Source organism: Halichondria panicea, chromosome 8, assembly GCF_963675165.1.
Source record: "Halichondria panicea chromosome 8, odHalPani1.1, whole genome shotgun sequence".
Classification (NCBI taxonomy): domain Eukaryota; kingdom Metazoa; phylum Porifera; class Demospongiae; order Suberitida; family Halichondriidae; genus Halichondria; species Halichondria panicea.
In genome coordinates, this window is record NC_087384.1 from 295472 (window position 1) to 313125 (window position 17654).

Sequence of the window (17654 nt, forward strand, 5' to 3'; positions counted from 1 at the left end):
ATCACATAAGCTACACTGTATACTATAAAACATGCCAATGACTACATAATTATATACTGTAATACATACCAGCTACTATAGAGCGTATGAATGACTTACTTTGCCCATAGCTGCAATGAAGAAGACCTCTTTGAAATTTTTCCAGTTGAGGTCCTTCCCTCTGTCATACATCCCTCCCTTCTCCAGCAGTAGCTTGAGGAGGGCTATGGGTTGCTGTGTGCCGTACGTGTCCACTTGAGGCATGTTCATATCGTCAACAAACACCAGCAGCTTCTTGCCTGCACATGGAGTGAGAGTACACACACACATGAGGCTAGTATGCAAGTCACTGGTATATGCAGGAAATAACTAGATCTGTTCCAACCTTGCCACAGGGTAGAATGGGTATATAAGCAAATTATCAAACAACAACAATAATACATTTAGAGCTCTTAGAGAAATACAGATCTAGAATGCATTTAGATTTTTGTGTGCGCACTAAAAGTTAGCTTTCTGAGATCTGGGCCTGCCTTTATATACATGTACTACAATAGGTAGAGGACAGTGTGGGCTACCTGGTGGTGGTCCAAAGGTGTCCTTCGTCCTCTTCTCTACGCTGGCCTCCAGGTTACGTTGCACATCCATGGACGTGGTTCTAGATGAGAAGTTCACATTCAACAGTAACTGCATGGAGAGAGAGAGAGAGAGAGAGAGAATTGGGTACATTGAATGTTCAGAAAACACGAGTAGAGAACCTAAATAAAGTTTTGAAAAGAAAACTAGTTACGTATATTTTCCTTATCACAATTATAAATTTTCCTGCATGCATGTGTATGTGGCTAGTACTGGTAGCTATCTATATCTGTCCCAAAACCCTCAAGATTTAGTACGTTCCTTACAAAAATAAAAATAAATTATGCTTCTGTTCTCACTGTTTGTTCAGAGTCAAGTTGTCTCAAAAAGTTCGCAGTGGTGGCTGTTTTAGAGGTCCCAGTCTCCCCCACAAGCACTACGGGTTTTTGTATGTTGACCATGAGCTCCAGTAGCCAAGTGTTCCTCACAGTGTCGACAGTAGGCACTAGAATCTCATTGAACTTTGTGTCCATCTTGTGAATGTACTCAGGTACTTTGTCCTGCCAGGGAACCCATCTACAGAAGAAATCATACTACGTATGAAAAAAAAGCTCTGTGGCGATTTTTATAAAGACTTAAGAGTACACCATAGATGGTTTTGACCACACTACAGCTATACACACTAAAACCTCCATTCACAGGTGGTTGTGTTTTGCATGTACATGTATACAGGAATTTGGAAATTTCATACAATCTCTTATAAGGTACCACTGACTTGCTTTGCTCCTGATCAAAGTAGTACTCGTACAGAGTTGGATAATGAGTAGGGACATCCCCTGGACCTGCCACAGCACCTTCTCCAGACACCTCATTCAAAGAGGCAAGCTTCTTCACAAAACTATCAAACTTTGTCCGACTCTCCTCAATGAGAGAAGCTCCCAGTGACCAGTAAACAGCAGCAAGGAAGATGCTCTCCAGTACAGAGGCGCCAATTCCTAGACTGGGCCCATTGCCATCCTTATCTAGGCTCTCCTCATTACGAGCAGGGAGAAGGGAGTCTAACACTGAGCACAACTGGGTCACCTAGAGGGCCATTAGACGAATAAGAGGTTGACTCCACACAGAAACAGGCTGCGTATATATACATATATAGTGTAATGCACACTTCAATATTATAGCTCAACCAATTCCTGTATTAGTGTACGGAGGTTTCATGAATAGCAATAATTGTAATCGTCAAAATTAAAGAGCCAATCGAACAATTTGCTCATCATACACAGTCTCACAAAAACGTCAATATTCTTAGTGGGGTTTTAATTCAGAGTAGTACAGTGCTATGGACCCTATAATAATATAAGCAATCCACTGACCAGGTTGAGATTTGATAGAGGTACAATGGAGCGCAGTTTCTCCCCTTGTCTCCCATCAATGATCCCCTCCAGAATAAGGGAGATGCACGGAGGCACATACTTGTCAAATAATTTGATAAACTCTTTCCTGTCTCCTTCGTTGACTAGGTTACTGATCCATCTCTCCCAGAACGGCTTGTAGCCAAGGTTCTTAGGGTCTACATACACCATACCACAGCGTGAGACAGTGGCAGGACTGGCATACTGGAGATCACCAACCTGGAGTAAAAGAAAGGTAATACATCACAATAAGAATAGTACCAACCTGTAATATTTACATAGGGCAAAATTTCTACTATGTCTATACTGTAGATGTTTCAGTATTTGCAATACGCTGATGATACGTATGCAACACCATAACTGAGGGCACAAGATACATGGGTTGATGAGTACACTACTATTACGTATGATATATACAAGTTCAATAGTCTATTTTATGGGATGTCACTAAGTATTTCTGCACACACACCTCCACCAGGAGAGCACAGTGCTTGAGGAGTCTGATCCTCTCTCCATTAGCCAGGGTCAAGAGTCTGTTATCATCCATCACTGAGTTCATGTTCTCAACCCACAGTGCATCCACATCACCATCAAACAAAATGTACTTTCGCTCATTTTTCTCAGTCGGTTTATTAATCTCTCTGAAGATGTTAGAGAGGAGTCCATCAGTCCAGTCTCTAGTGACAGGGTCTAGTATTCCATACAGCTCCACTACAGTGCAGGCCTTGGGGTTGAGCGTGTACATCTTGGTGCTCATACCTAGCCTGTATAAGTATAAAGTGGACGTCTGAAAAGTATTAAACAGCTCAAACTAACGTAGCTGTAGTTGAAATATTAGTTGCATACTGTACAACTGTACCCAAAACCTAACATGAGTAGGTACTGTCGTATAGAAAGCTCTTTATAAGTGCTAACTAAACTTACATGTACAAACACAGTACAGTTTTCGGAACTTTACATACAAGTGTTCGTATTCTCTCACCTTGTTTGTGCTTGAGCGAGAGTGTTGATAACGACTGACTTGCCTCCTCCAGTGGGTCCCACCACCATGATGGTGTGACGTGTGAGCATCGTCTCATACAACTGAACCACCTTGTCAGCCTGCACAAGAAGAGCCATTCACAGAGTTACATACTACACAGCCCAATATAAACCTGTACAGTACACATACGTAATTATACAACTGTACATTATATACAAATACGTATAGTACTAGTATAGCCATGTACTCTAGAAACAGAATTAAGACTGTGTACATGTACAATTCTTGCTGATAGGCTATACAGGTACTGCCAGATAGCAGGCAAAATATTAATTCCTTCTATTTAAGTTTCCTGTGACTAATACCACCAGTACTAACCACTGTGGGGATTGGGCCACATAAATAAACCACTCTCTACTTTGGCTGAGCCTACCCTCACCTGATGAGGGAGGAGGATGTACTTCTTCTCCACTAGAACACCCTCTACTGCATCGTTGAACTTTGGATAACGGACGCGAGGGCAGTCCAGTCCCGGGAATAGGTCGCCAATTAGCCCCAGAAATAGAGGGACATCCTCAAACACAAATTTGGGCAAGTTCATATCACGAAGAGCTCTCATGAGCACCATATCTTCGTTGAGATCAGGTGATCCTCTCTTTAGTTCACCGGCCATAACTAAGACAGCCTTGAGAGCTCTGAGGCCAAAGTCATAATGGTATTGACGAGACAGCTGGCCCTGGGCTAGCTTGTACAGCACTGTCATCTTCTTGGCAAGGACCTGATGGGGAGATTACAGGGATAACAAATACGTTAAATAAAGCATCTTTGTAACGACCAGAATTTTAATTCCGATGGTCAAATAACGTGATTTTCTGAAAGCTTAGAGAGAGGCCTTTCAGATAGTGCATTAAAATCAAAAGTCTATTTTCTACCTGTTTTTGACAAAATATCATAGACCATGCATACACAGAAAAATAGGAAATTCCAAATTTGGGATTCAAGCATACCATCTGAAATAGCTCCTTTTAAGCTTTCAGAAAATCATTAAATCGTTGAATTTTGACCATCAGAACTCTAGTTACAGAGCTAACTCCAAAATAAAGGGGACCTACAGGCTACGTATAAGCCATGATAGGAAACGTCCTAATGTACATACACAGGCAATGCTAATATCCTAGTAGTGTGAACCACTATAGATACAGTAGCTATGGCATACCTTTGCCATGAGGAACCCCTCCGAGAAGAGCATGATCTCACAGATCTGTTGCAGATCTGGTACAATGACCACCACTGGTCTAAAGAGAGCCTTGACACTCTCTGGTAGCTCTGTACGTCCAGCATAGCCAGGATTCATCGTGATGAAGATCCCCACTCTATTGTCCATCGTGATCTCAACTCCTTCAAACTAGTGGAAGGAGAGGAATGAAATATTTAATATACAGCAGAGTGTACCAATGGATTGGTTATACATACATTTCTAAAAGTTTATTTTAGATGGTTTTGAGGCCCCTGATCATATTAATTTTTTTACACACGCTACTTACTTGGAACTTGACGTGCTTATGGATGAGTGCGTTCTGAATGGTCTTGATTTGAGTGGAGATGACAGACAATACAGAGATGTCGATTCTGTTGAACTCATCAAAGCAACCCCATGCTCCACACTGACACAGCCCTGAGAATATCTTACCAACAGCCTGTGTGTGGGAGTACAGTGTACTTACTGTAATTATACGTACATCTAAAGTAGTAGATAGCTTACCAGCTACACTGTAAGCTGTAAGCTGTATTACGTACTGTAGTAGGGATTTAACCTCAAAAAAAGTGCAGAGCTAAGCTGTTATTGTATATGTACTGTACTTGTAGCTGGCTTTGAAATCAATGTGCTAAAAAGACAGCTATAATTATAGTGACCCTACAATATACCCACCTTGAAGTCCATACCTTCACCACAGTTGGTGACCACACAGAGCAGGCCCATAGCCTTGGCCAAGTCCTTGACAGTCTCTGTTTTGCCTGTACCAGCTGGGCCGGCTGGAGCACCACCAAGATGCATGGACAGTGCTTGTGTAATGGTGAGGTAGATCCTATCAGTTAGAGGTGTAATCACAAGACGTCCATTGAGGCCCATGTACTCATATCCAAACCCAAACGATCCTGTGCACTGTCTCACTAAGAGCGTGTCCCTGTCCTGCTCCCAGTAGAACCTGAGCTGACTCTCCCACTCAAACTCTCTAGCCTCCATTATACTGCACACACACACAAGGGGACACAATCACAAACTGTATGTTAACTCTTTGAACGCCCATAACTTTTGCTAATTTTGTAATAAAAAAAGCATCCATTCTGTAGCTCTAATAAAACTCTATTGTTATCTCAAATATCAATATCAAACCTATAATACATGTAAAATCAGTAAGTCAATAGCCTTTAGTGTTGGACAAAAATTTAACATGTGCCATGTGATTATGCCTCGGTGTGCATGCGCAAGCGATGTATACGGTAGTGTGTGTTTGTGTCTGTGTGTGTGTATAAACAGTTACAGCTACTCAAGGATCAATGAAGTGCAAGTAAGAGTTTCTATAGGCTTCTAGTCATGTTTTCTTGGATTTTAATTCGTGGATTTGCAAAATAATGCTTCGTTCTCAAGTTATGCCTAGTTTTGCTTACTTGGAATGCCATTGCAGCCTTTTCAGAAGAGTCTGTAGCAAAACTTGTTCACCGAGTGTTGCTACTCTACTTAGTAGTTAGCTCTGCACTAGAATGCTAGCTATTGGTAGCTGCAAGAGTGCATGAGAAGAGAGCTGCAAGGCTCTGTTGACTTGCAGCCATTAATTTTAGACTTGCACGGTTGGCATCGATCGTTTTTAACAACAATCACGGTCGATCATTACCCACTCTCCACTTCTTTTATTTGCAGCTGAAGTGATCCTTTACCGGTCTCTATTAGGTTGTTGCTTCTTTACTCCTTTGGTTTTTATACGTGTAGATCTATTTATTCATGTCAACAGCCGAGGGTTAGCACTTCAGTGCTCTAGTGTTATGTAGCTTTGGCATCTCCACCGAGGCATCAGCACCCGCGGTGCTTTCATTACAACTGTGCTTATATAACACACGTTGGGTTAATTAGCATCCGTATAACCCACACACATACAAATGAGTTAAAGTGATACCAGCGTGCTAAAATAGCACGCATGTACTTACTAATGTGCCGATTTGACATTTAGTATTTAGCCGACATGTGTGTCACGATAACAGACTTGTTTTTACAGTGTATGGAAGTACCATACACATGTGTGTCACGGTAACAGACTTGTTTTTACAATGTATGGAAGTACCACACTACACGTGTGTCACAGTAACAGACTTGTTTTTACAATGTATGGAAGTACCACACTACACGTGTGTCACAGTAACAGACTTGTTTTTACAGTGTATGGAAGTACCACACTACACGTGTGTCACGGTAACAGACTTGTTTTTACAGTGTATGGAAGTACCACACTACACGTGTGTCACAGTAACAGACTTGTTTTTACAATGTATGGAAGTACCACACTACACGTGTGTCACAGTAACAGACTTGTTTTTACGGTGTATGGAAGTACCACACTACACGTGTGTCACGGTAACAGACTTGTTTTTACGGTGTATGGAAGTACCACACTACACGTGTGTCACGGTAACAGACTTGTTTTTACAATGTATGGAAGTACCACACTACACGTGTGTCACAGTAACAGACTTGTTTTTACAGTGTATGGAAGTACCACACTACACGTGTGTCACGGTAACAGACTTGTTTTTACGGTGTATGGAAGTACCACACTACACATGTGTCACAGTAACAGACTTGTTTTTACATATATACAAGAGTATATATAATAATTATAAGAAAGAAACCTTGTTCATTGCAGATACTTTCACGGGGAATATACAATGTGGTTAAAATGCACATGCATGCTGTGCATATATAAGGAAGTCGTTGGGACATAATTATAGGAAAGATCAATCTGCTTCAAGAGGCCATGGAAATGATTGTGTTTTTTGCTTTACTTGCTTTGAGCTGCTCAGCTGCTGTAGCTGACTCTCAGTCTCAACAAGATGACACTATGGATGCAGAATTCATTGCTCTGATGAACGTTTTCGATCAAAAAGCCAAGGAGCAGCATGATACATCCAACTCTGAAGCTGAGCTGCAAAGCCTCAATCAGAAAGCAATAGAGCAGAGTCACACATCTAACTTTGAAGCTAGGTCGCAAAGCCTCAAAGATTCACTCGCCAAGGCAATGGCGGACAGTTGCACTGGGCATTGCCGGTCAGCAAACCATGGAGATGGAGTAATAATTGGAACGGCACCATTCTGTGGCGGAAAATGTAGTGTTGATTGTCCCCATCGTCAGTGCTACATAGGTACTCTTCACTGGTCTGACTATGGAGCGGGATGCTGGTGGGGCAACAAAGTGTGCTGCTGTGGTGAGGCAAAAATGATTTATTTCTTAACATAATTATATTATCATTATATACATGTACATGCATACAGCACACTGATAAAGTAAAGGAAAGACGAAGGACACAGTAAACTGTTACATAATGTGTTGTTTATTAGAAATCAATAAGTACAAAAGCAAACATAAGAGATTTATGTAATGGTTAGATCATGTGCATGAGATATCTATGTGTTATAGTGTCCCAAATCCCGAGGGGACACTATAACCATAGATACCGAATGCACATGCTCTAACCCATTTAGATCCTACTTTTCATTGGCTAAACAAAACATTACCTAAGGCAAAACATTTTTTTAAATCAAAGCCTTAGTATTATTCGTCAAGTTTTACTCATGCTGAACATGCTGAAAGAGTTCTGAACACTCAAGTTGCCCCTGTATGGATGAACTATACATGTAGTTAGCCTGAACCTATTAGCTCACCCATACCTAGAGTCTATAAACAAGCTCTCTTGCAAGAAACATTCTGCTACACCTATACACAAGCCCTACAACTATTTGTTTCTCAGTGTAGCCAAAAAGGAACAGCTTGCAAAAACTCAAGCCAATTTAAGCCAATACTCAAGTTATACAACTTGAATGCGTATAAGAAAACAAATCCCCAGAAAACCTGCAATACAATGACATTTATACAGACAATTATTATTATTTGTATTTTTTTTTTTATTGCATGCATGCTTATAAGTTGTTGTGTACTGCATATTTAATAGCAATCATGTCAGATAGCTGTATTGTATGATCTTCACTAGTATTGTATTCAATAGCCAAAGGCATTTATTAGACACTAGTTGATAAGATCTACATGTACATGGGAAGTACATGGGAAGTACATGGGAAAAGTGCCTCAGAGCAGGTATACTATTAGCCTCGATCGCAGGCCGCTCTTCCTCAAAGAGAGGGCCTGGTATCGACTGTTTGCGCATGCGCCACATAATCCCCAGAAACTGGGGACTCCGGATATTATCGTATAATGCTCAGTAAAACAATGACGTCACAACGAACAGAAGTGGATTGAAGAAAGTGGATAGAAGTGCGATTGTGAAGGTTTCTAGCTCCTGTGATAGCATTCTAATAGCTACCCCCTAGCCTGCTATGTTAACAAAGGACTCACAGCCTGCAACTGTGTGGACGACAATCGTCTGAACGGAGGGAAGGCTGACAATAGCCTATATGGACAGGCCACGCCCATCTGACACTAACCTAGGTGAAAGTCTACATGTAGACTCTATTAGAAGAAATAGCTGCTGTAACCAAACGTACAGCTCTGTCTCTAGTTAGCTAGCTAGCTATATAGCTCTGTGTATGTAGTATTCTTTGTGTGTATATGTTATTCAGGATATTTTTCGGGGTTTAATGGGAAACATTACGGGGAAATTATCCAATAATTTTGCGCATGCGCAAACAGTCAGTAGCAGGCCTCCTTTTTGAGGCCTTGTGAAGGAGGCTAGTATACTATGGGACTTAGTATACCTAGTATTCCGTTGTCAAGTAATTGTATTGTAGTCAAGCGATTTGCGCAAGTGCACTAATATCTAAATGAGTTAGACACTGTGTCTAACTATTATATAGAGCATGTTGTCAGGTGCTCTATTAGAAATAGAGCACATAGCAACATAAGCAAATACACTCAAGTGGGATCTAAGAGTATAATATTATACAGGTATCATATGATATGGTACAATCCGACACTTATAGATCTATGGCAAGTATGTCATGCCATGCATGCAGTGTCATGAACAATGTTTGTTGAGAATATTTTAAACAAATTGCAGGTACATGCTCTGCTGCATATATATATCCAACTAGAAAAACATTTGCAATGTGAAAAATTGCTAGGATTGGCCAGGGGAAACAAGCACCCACGTTGGGTCAATTAGCACCCATATAACCCACACACATACACATGAGTTAAAGTGATACCAGCGTGCTAAAATAGGACGCATGTACTCACTAATGTGCCGATTTGACATTTAGTATTTAGCCGACATGTGTGTCACGGTAACAGACTTGTTTTTACAATGTATGGAAGTACCACACTACACGTGTGTCACGGTAACAGACTTGTTTTTACAATGTATGGAAGTATCACACTACACGTGTGTCACGGTAACAGACTTGTTTTTACAGTGTATGGAAGTACCACACTACACGTGTGTCACGGTAACAGACTTGTTTTTACAGTGTATGGAAGTACCACACTACACGTGTGTCACGGTAACAGACTTGTTTTTACAGTGTATGGAAGTACCACACTACACGTGTGTCACGGTAACAGACTTGTTTTTACAGTGTATGGAAGTACCACACTACACGTGTGTCACGGTAACAGACTTGTTTTTACAGTGTATGGAAGTATCACACTACACGTGTGTCACGGTAACAGACTTGTTTTTACAGTGTATGGAAGTGCCACACTACACGTGTGTCACGGTAACAGACTTGTTTTTACAATGTATGGAAGTACCACACTACACGTGTGTCACGGTAACAGACTTGTTTTTACAATGTATGGAAGTACCACACTACACGTGTGTCACGGTAACAGACTTGTTTTTACAGTGATATATATATACAAGAGTATATATAATAATTATAAGAAAGAAACCTTGTTCATTGCAGATACTTTCACGGGGAATATACAATGTGGTTAAAATGCACATGCATGCAGTGCATATATAAGGAAGTCGTTGGGACATAATTATAGGAAAGATCAATCTGCTTCAAGAGGCCATGGAAATGATTGTGTTTTTTGCTTTGCTTGCTTTGAGCTGCTCAGCTGCTGTAGCTGACTCTCAGTCTCAACAAGATGACACTATGGATGCAGAATTCATTGATCTGATGAACGTTTTCGATCAAAAAGCCAAGGAGCAGCATGATACATCCAACTCTGAAGCTGAGCTGCAAAGCCTCAATCAGAAAGCAATAGAGCAGAGTCACACATCTAACTTTGAAGCTAGGTCGCAAAGCCTCAAAGATTCACTCGCCATGGCAATGGCGGCCAGTTGCAGTGGGCATTGCCAGTCAGCAAACCATGGAAATGGAAGAATAATTGGAACGGCACCATCCTGTAACGGAAAATGTAGTAGGGATTGTCCCAATCATCAGTGCTACATAGGTACTCTTCACTGGTCTGACTATGGATATGGATGCTGGTGGGGCAACAAAGTGTGCTGCTGTGGTGAGGCAAAAATGATTTATTTCTTAACATAATTATATACATGCATACATCACAGATGCTGCTGTGGTGAGGCAAAAATGATTTATTTCTTAACATAATTATATTATCATTATATACATGTACATGCATACAGCACACTGATAAAGTAAAGGAAAGACGAAGGACACAGTAAACTGTTACATAATGTGTTGTTTATTGAAATCAATGCTTATTATAAGTACAAAAGCAAACATAAGAGATTTATGCAATGGTTAGATCATGTGCATGAGATATCTATGTGTTATCTAGTGTCCCAAATCCCGAGGGGACACTGTAACCATAGATACCGAATGCACATGCTCTAACCCATTTAGATCCTACTTTTCATTGGCTAAACAAAACATTACCTAAGGCAAAACATTTTTTTAAATCAAAGCCTTAGTATTATTCGTCAAGTATTACTCATGCTGAACATGCTGAAAGAGTTCTGAACACTCAAGTTGCCCCTGTATGGATGAACTATACATGTAGTTAGCCTGAACCTATTAGCTCACCCATACCTAGAGTCTATAAACAAGCTCTCTTGCAAGAAACATTCTGCTACACCTACCCAAGCCTACAACTATTTGTTTCTCAGTGTAGCTAAAAAGGAACAGCTTGCAAAAACTCAAGCCAATTCAAGCCAATACTCAAGTTATACAACTTGAATGCGTATAAGAAAACAAATCCCCAGAAAACCTGCAATACAATGACATTTATACAGACAATTATTATTATTTGTATTTTTTTTTATTGCATGCATGCTTATAAGTTGTTGTGTACTGCATATTTGATAGCAATCATGTCAGATAGCTGTATTGTATGATCTTCACTAGTATTGTATTCAATAGCCAAAGGCATTTATTAGATACTAGTTGATAAGATCTACATGTACATGGGAAGTACATGGGAAGTACATGGGAAAAGTGCCTCAGAGCAGGTATACTATTAGCCTCGATCCCAGGCCGCTCTTCCTCGAAGAGAGGGCCTGGTATCGACTGTTTGCGCATGCGCCACATAATCCCCAGAAACTGGGAACTCCGGATATTATCGTATAATGCTCAGTAAAACAATGACGTCACAACGAACAGAAGTGGATTGAAGAAAGTGGATAGAAGTGCGATTGTGAAGGTTTTTAGCTCCTGTGATAGCATTCTAATAGCTACCCCCTAGCCTGCTATGTTAACAAAGAACTCACAGCCTGCAACCGTGTGGACGACAATCGTCTGAACGGAGGGAAGGCTGACAATAGCCTGTATGGACAGGCCACGCCCATCTGACACTAACCTTGGTGAAAGTCTACATGTAGACTCTATTTAGAAGAAATAGCTGCTGTAACCAAACGTACAGCTCTGTCTCTAGCTAGCTAGCTAGCTATATAGCTCTGTGTATGTAGTATTCTTTGTGTGTATATGTTATTCAGGATATTTTTCGGGGTTTAATGGGAAACATTACGAGGAAATTATCCAATAATTTTGCGCATGCGCAAACAGTCAGTAGCAGGCCTCCTTTTTGAGGCCTTGTGAAGGAGGCTAGTATTTATATACTATGGGACTTAGTATACCTAGTATTCCGTTGTCAAGTAATTGTATTGTAGTCAAGCGATTTGCGCAAGCGCACTAATATCTAAATGAGTTAGACACTGTGTCTATATAGAGCATGTTGTCAGGTGCTCTATTAGAAATAGAGCACATAGCAACATAAGCAAATACACTCAAGTGGGATCTAAGAGTATAATATTATACAGGTATCATATGATATGGTACAATCTGACACTTATAGATCTATGGCAAGTATGTCATGCATGCATGCAGTGTCATGAACAATGTTTGTTGAGAATATTTTAAACAAATTGCAGGTACATGCTCTGCTGCATATATATATCCGACTAGAAAAACATTTGCAATGTGAAAAATTGCTAGGATTGGCCAGGGGAAACACCAAAAAGCATGGGAACAAGAAATCAGACGAGAACATAACTGCAATCTGTTACATGCAGCAAAATTAAAGTTGATCGTGACAATGTGTGTGTAAAAGCTAGGTTATGTAGCTTTTGCACCTCCACCGAAGCATCAGCACTCGCAGGGTGCTTTCATTATGTAAGTAAGTATAGGAGGAGCTACAGAAAGCAAGTTTTCCTTTTGAAATCAGACCCTGTATGCACACATCCACACACACACTCACACACCCACACACTCACACACCCACACCCACACATACACACATCCCCACACATTATAGAGGCTTACCTGTCCCTCACAAATCTATCAATGATGTCTCTATTGTGCACGTCCACAATGAGCACACTGTTGAACTTCTTACGATCGTTCTTACTCAATTGAGAGCGAACCTGTACACACAAGTACAGAGAATAAGAACACAACCACACACAAGCACATGCAGTACTCTTGAATCAAAAGTTTGCAAAATGTACATGCACATGAACGGCACCTATATACATGCGGGTAATTTTTGGGGGGCAAAATATTCGTGGATGAGCAATATTGAGTCATTTCGTGGATAATATTTTCGTGGTTGCTGCTTGCACTGCAGGTAAAGGTCGGCAAGGTCGCTTCATTTGTGGGTCATGGTCAGACCTTCAGCCACGAAAACCATGAATATTTTGCCCCATGAAAATTACCCTCTATACAGGTAGTTCATACTATATTTGAAACGATGCACGGTAATCATTGAACTAATAGCCTCATTTATACTGCACATAATAAAATTATTATATTATACAATTATACAGCTTGCAGAATCTGAACAGCATGCGTGGGGTATACATGCATGGGGTATACATGCATGGGGTATACATGCATGGGGTATACATGCATGGGGTATACATGCATGGGGTATACATGCATGGGGTATACATGCGTGAGGTATACATGCGTGAGGTATACATGCGTGAGGTATACATGCATGGGGTACACATGCATGGGGTACACATGCATGGGGTGTACCTACCTGTACGACAAGATCATCAATCTGTGTGTGCAGTTTCTTGGCGTAGTTTTTCATGGCCATCTTGTCTCCCTTCTTGACCTTACTGAATACATCTTCTACCTCCCAGGTCCACCACACCTGGTTGGTGGCCAGCACCACCATGCCCTGGTAGTCGTACATCCACTCCACTCTGATGGAGGAGGAGGGGCAGTGTACAAATGGTAAAATGGAAGCAATGTACCTCTTAACTAGAATTTTTACACTACTTGACGTTCTACGAACAACACTGTAGCTACTATAGCTACAGAAACTACAATATACATTTTTATGCTGTGCTACGTACAGCAAGCATTATAATTGTCAAGTTCATCAGAACACACACACACACACACCCACCCACACACACCTTGATTTCTTGTGAGTATAGGTGAAGATGGCTTCCTTTGTGATGAGCTGGTTGGTCCGCCTCATCTCATTCAGCACCTACAGTTATACAGTGTTGCAAGACCATCTCCATACGTAACTCAATAAGTCAGTATTCAATCAACTACCAACCAACCCAGTATTCTTCCTATAATTATATACACTGTATATACATACCTGAGTCATCCAGTCCTCTACCTTGCCCTCTGCAACCACTCCTTGTCTATACTCCATCATCTCCCCCTCACCAGAGATCATGGCATTGGCCAGTGGTTCACCAGACGAGCCCTGATCAAACCGAAGCTTGGCTATGTTGTCAAACATCTGTGGAGACAAATAGAACAAAATAAACATAACACACACTAAGCGATTTGCAATACAAATTAATGTTCTTTGATATCTATCGTACAACGAGAAAATTTGGCTATTTGGCGAATTTTACACAATGACATTGCCAAAGTAGCCACACACTTGAGACGTCAAATAAAAAAAACAGTTTTAAATGGCTCATTTACCAACTATAAATACTTGCCAAATTTTCCCATTATACGGTACACACTATTATATAGACTGACCTTGATCATGTGCTCCTGTACACAGGTGCACTCGTGGCTACCTAGTATAGAGAGCAGCTCTTCATCAGATATGAAGAAGAATCGAGGGAAGGCATTTCTTTTGGAGTCAAGATAATCGTTAAGGCTCTTTTGACATTTCTCCAAACCACTGCTGATTGATTCTAAGTCTTGTAGTCTGTTCGGAGCATGGCAAGCATCTAGGACAAGCGGGTTTTTGTTTGTGTCTGACATAATTTTCTTGAAAAGTTTGTCGATATTGTCAAATTTCTTTGCTTCCTCTGGTAGCTGGGCCCTGATGTCCCCACCGATGAAGATGGACTCGAGATACATCCACTTGCGTTGGACCACCATCCACACCTGCGTGTGTGTGTGTGTGTGTGTGTGTGTGTGTGTGTGTGTGTGTGTGTGTGTGTGGGGGGGGGGGGGTATGAGAGGTAAATAACATAATTATTGTACAGTAGCTTGCCATGCAAAGTACTCACAACACTGAAACTAAAATATCTATACCAAATCCGTGCTTTTAGAGTACTAGAGTAGGCTCTATAAACAGAGTTTTGATAGTCCAATTTTAACGATTTTCTGATTTTCTAAAGCTTGAAAATTACATTGTGTGTGTACAATATTGTACACTTCATATGATGAGTAATTGCACTAATTAAAACCTACCTCGACTACTTCACTGATGTGGGACAGTGACTTTTCCCATTTTTGCACTTTCTCTAGAAAGGGCCCAACAAAACGTGAGGCTGCCATGCTCTGTAGGTTCATGGCATTGTCATCCAGTGTCAGCACGATCTCATCCACTGAACCAAGGATTGACCCACGCTCCTGAGTGCCCTTCATGTACCTACAGGGAGAGGGGATAGATGTACGTACCTCATACAGCTAGATCAGTGTATACACTGGACTTATGAAACTAATAGCCACTACCAAAAGGTCGGATGGTGCAATGGTTAGGCGTTCGGCTCTTGAGCAAGAGGTCCTAGATTCAAATAGCCACTACCAAAAGGTCGGATGGTGCAATGGTTAGGCGTTCGGCTCTTGAGCAAGAGGTCCTAGATTCAATCATATGATATGAATTTTAAAGAAAAACAAGCAAATTCTCAGTTTACAAAGCTGGGCTGACATTTGGTTTGATACTTGTACACGTATGTTGTACATGTATGTACACTGTAGTAGTGTGCTCACTTGTGGACTGTGAATCTCTGTCCTTGCCACGTGGAGACCACTTCAGCCAAACTCTTCTCAATACTCAGCTCCTTGTTAGCAGAGCCCACTATATCAGAGATGGTGTCAGCAAAGTTATGTAACTCCATGGCAAACAGGTTGGCCAGTGTGAATGTCTCTGGGTTCATGTCAAAGTTCTTTCCAGTCATTTCCATCAGTTTCTGCCAGTGCCTAAAGCAGGAGGTACGTGTTGCATGAGACACATGCATCAATGCAGTACTGTACTGTACATGTGCATATAATACAAAGTCTAACAGACACAGTAGGCATATCATAAAGGCAAGGTATGTTAAAACTTTTAATTATTGCATAAAGTAAGTTGTTTGTATAGGAATAAAGAAGTCAAGTGGAACAAGACACAGTACAGTATACTTCTCTTAATTACGTATAGTTGAGAAATCAACTAATTTTTTAGAATGGAAATACGTGGAGCATATCTAAGTTGAGACTCACCTTTCTCTGAGACCATCATTCTTGAGGTCAGCAAAGAGAGGGATGGAGTCCTTGAATCCTCTCATCCTCTCCTCTACCAGCTGACACACGGCGAGGGCTTTGACTTCTTTAGGAAACTTCTTCAAACGACGCACAAACTCTTCAATACCTTCAGTTAACTGTACTATGTTGAGGTCAGCCCACAGTGTGTCCGACCATTCCTCACGTGCAATCTGAGTGTGTGTATGTACCAGGTAGGCAGATACTGCTTCACCATGCATTGCGTATAAGGCTTTCTTTGTTAGCAATACTTCTTTTTTTAGATCCCACTTGAGTGTATTTAGCAGGGAGCTATGTACATGTACATATATATATATGAGCTGTAGTTCCTGGTAACAATATATAGATTGCTTGAGGATACAATAATTTTTATAATGTTGCTATCTAATTAGCCAATGAAAAGTAGGATCTACGTAACTATTTCATAGAGTTTATAAAGAGTACCCAACCAAACACCCACACACACACAGGTCATGTGACTCACCCTCTGTGCCACGTACAGCTCGTACACCTTGGCCAGATCCCTCAGCTCCTTGTCCACCTCTGCCAGGTCAGAGTACATTGTAATGGGCAAGTCAAACAACTTCTCAGCCATTGTCAGCTCTTGTCTCTGGCTCTCCTGCTCAGCATAGAGCTCCTGGAACTTCTTCAACAAAACAACTCCTGCACACAGCAAAAACAATAATATAAATAACGAGCTCCTTATCACAACGTAGCTTGTTTCTGGAGGCTTCACTACCAATATCAAAACTAAAAAAGATCTACATGTATGTACCTTTGTCAAGGTCAGTACCAACAGAAGCTGGTCCTTCCTCTTTGAACATCTGGTTGAATTTCTGAGCTTCTTGAGAAAAGCCCGACACTTGGTCATTGGTGATCTGTGAGACACAAGCATTGTGCTAAATACTGGGTCCATCCATACATTATGAATGTACTATAAGGGTATATTGTACAGCATTGAAACTTCAATACTGTTGTATATTTTGTGTAGGGGGGGATACTTACGACGGTAAACTTTTTCTTGACTTTGACGAGGCTCCTATCAATATGCTTGGCCTGAGCAAACAGGTCTAGCCACTTCTGTTCGATGCTCTCCACTCCTGTGAGCTCCTCCTCGGACACTGCTATCTTGTACATGGCTAGAGTTCGATAGCGCTCCTGTATATCCCTGTATTGTATCTCCACATCCAGGGACATGGACCGGATATTTGCTATCACCCCTAGTACAAATTTGAGGTCTTCCAGAGTGTTGGGTTCTCGAGTTAGGTCAACAGAGAGGCCCTAATGATGGGGGTGGAATATGACAAAGACATACAACAGTGTACATACATGTACATGC

At 41.1% G+C, this 17654-nt stretch overlaps 1 protein-coding gene and 1 long non-coding RNA gene across 3 annotated transcripts in view; one reads left to right on the forward strand and one right to left on the reverse strand.

The window, feature by feature from the left end:
• LOC135339521 (dynein axonemal heavy chain 10-like) overlaps positions 1-17654 on the reverse strand; it is a 36546-nt gene that overhangs the window by 10848 nt on the left and 8044 nt on the right. Inside the window, exons 17-38 of the mRNA XM_064535651.1 lie at positions 17321-17596; positions 17091-17193; positions 16800-16978; positions 16277-16488; positions 15785-15994; positions 15263-15443; positions 14597-14953; positions 14199-14345; positions 14005-14081; positions 13620-13788; positions 12899-12999; positions 4874-5192; positions 4488-4640; positions 4160-4348; positions 3383-3721; positions 2944-3062; positions 2431-2725; positions 1923-2180; positions 1328-1635; positions 912-1128; positions 555-663; positions 100-278 (exon numbers count right to left, since the gene is read on the reverse strand). Coding sequence (XP_064391721.1) covers positions 100-278; positions 555-663; positions 912-1128; positions 1328-1635; positions 1923-2180; positions 2431-2725; positions 2944-3062; positions 3383-3721; positions 4160-4348; positions 4488-4640; positions 4874-5192; positions 12899-12999; positions 13620-13788; positions 14005-14081; positions 14199-14345; positions 14597-14953; positions 15263-15443; positions 15785-15994; positions 16277-16488; positions 16800-16978; positions 17091-17193; positions 17321-17596 — 4497 coding nt within the window. The remainder of the gene's footprint in view (positions 1-99; positions 279-554; positions 664-911; positions 1129-1327; positions 1636-1922; positions 2181-2430; positions 2726-2943; positions 3063-3382; positions 3722-4159; positions 4349-4487; positions 4641-4873; positions 5193-12898; positions 13000-13619; positions 13789-14004; positions 14082-14198; positions 14346-14596; positions 14954-15262; positions 15444-15784; positions 15995-16276; positions 16489-16799; positions 16979-17090; positions 17194-17320; positions 17597-17654) is intronic.
• LOC135339537 (uncharacterized) lies at positions 6922-10882 on the forward strand. 2 transcript variants are annotated; one of them, XR_010396017.1, is made up of 3 exons: positions 6922-7419; positions 7487-10631; positions 10687-10882. It is a non-coding gene; the product is annotated as an uncharacterized LOC135339537 (long non-coding RNA). The 2 variants fall into 2 exon arrangements; XR_010396016.1 differs by having other exon boundaries at positions 10765-10882.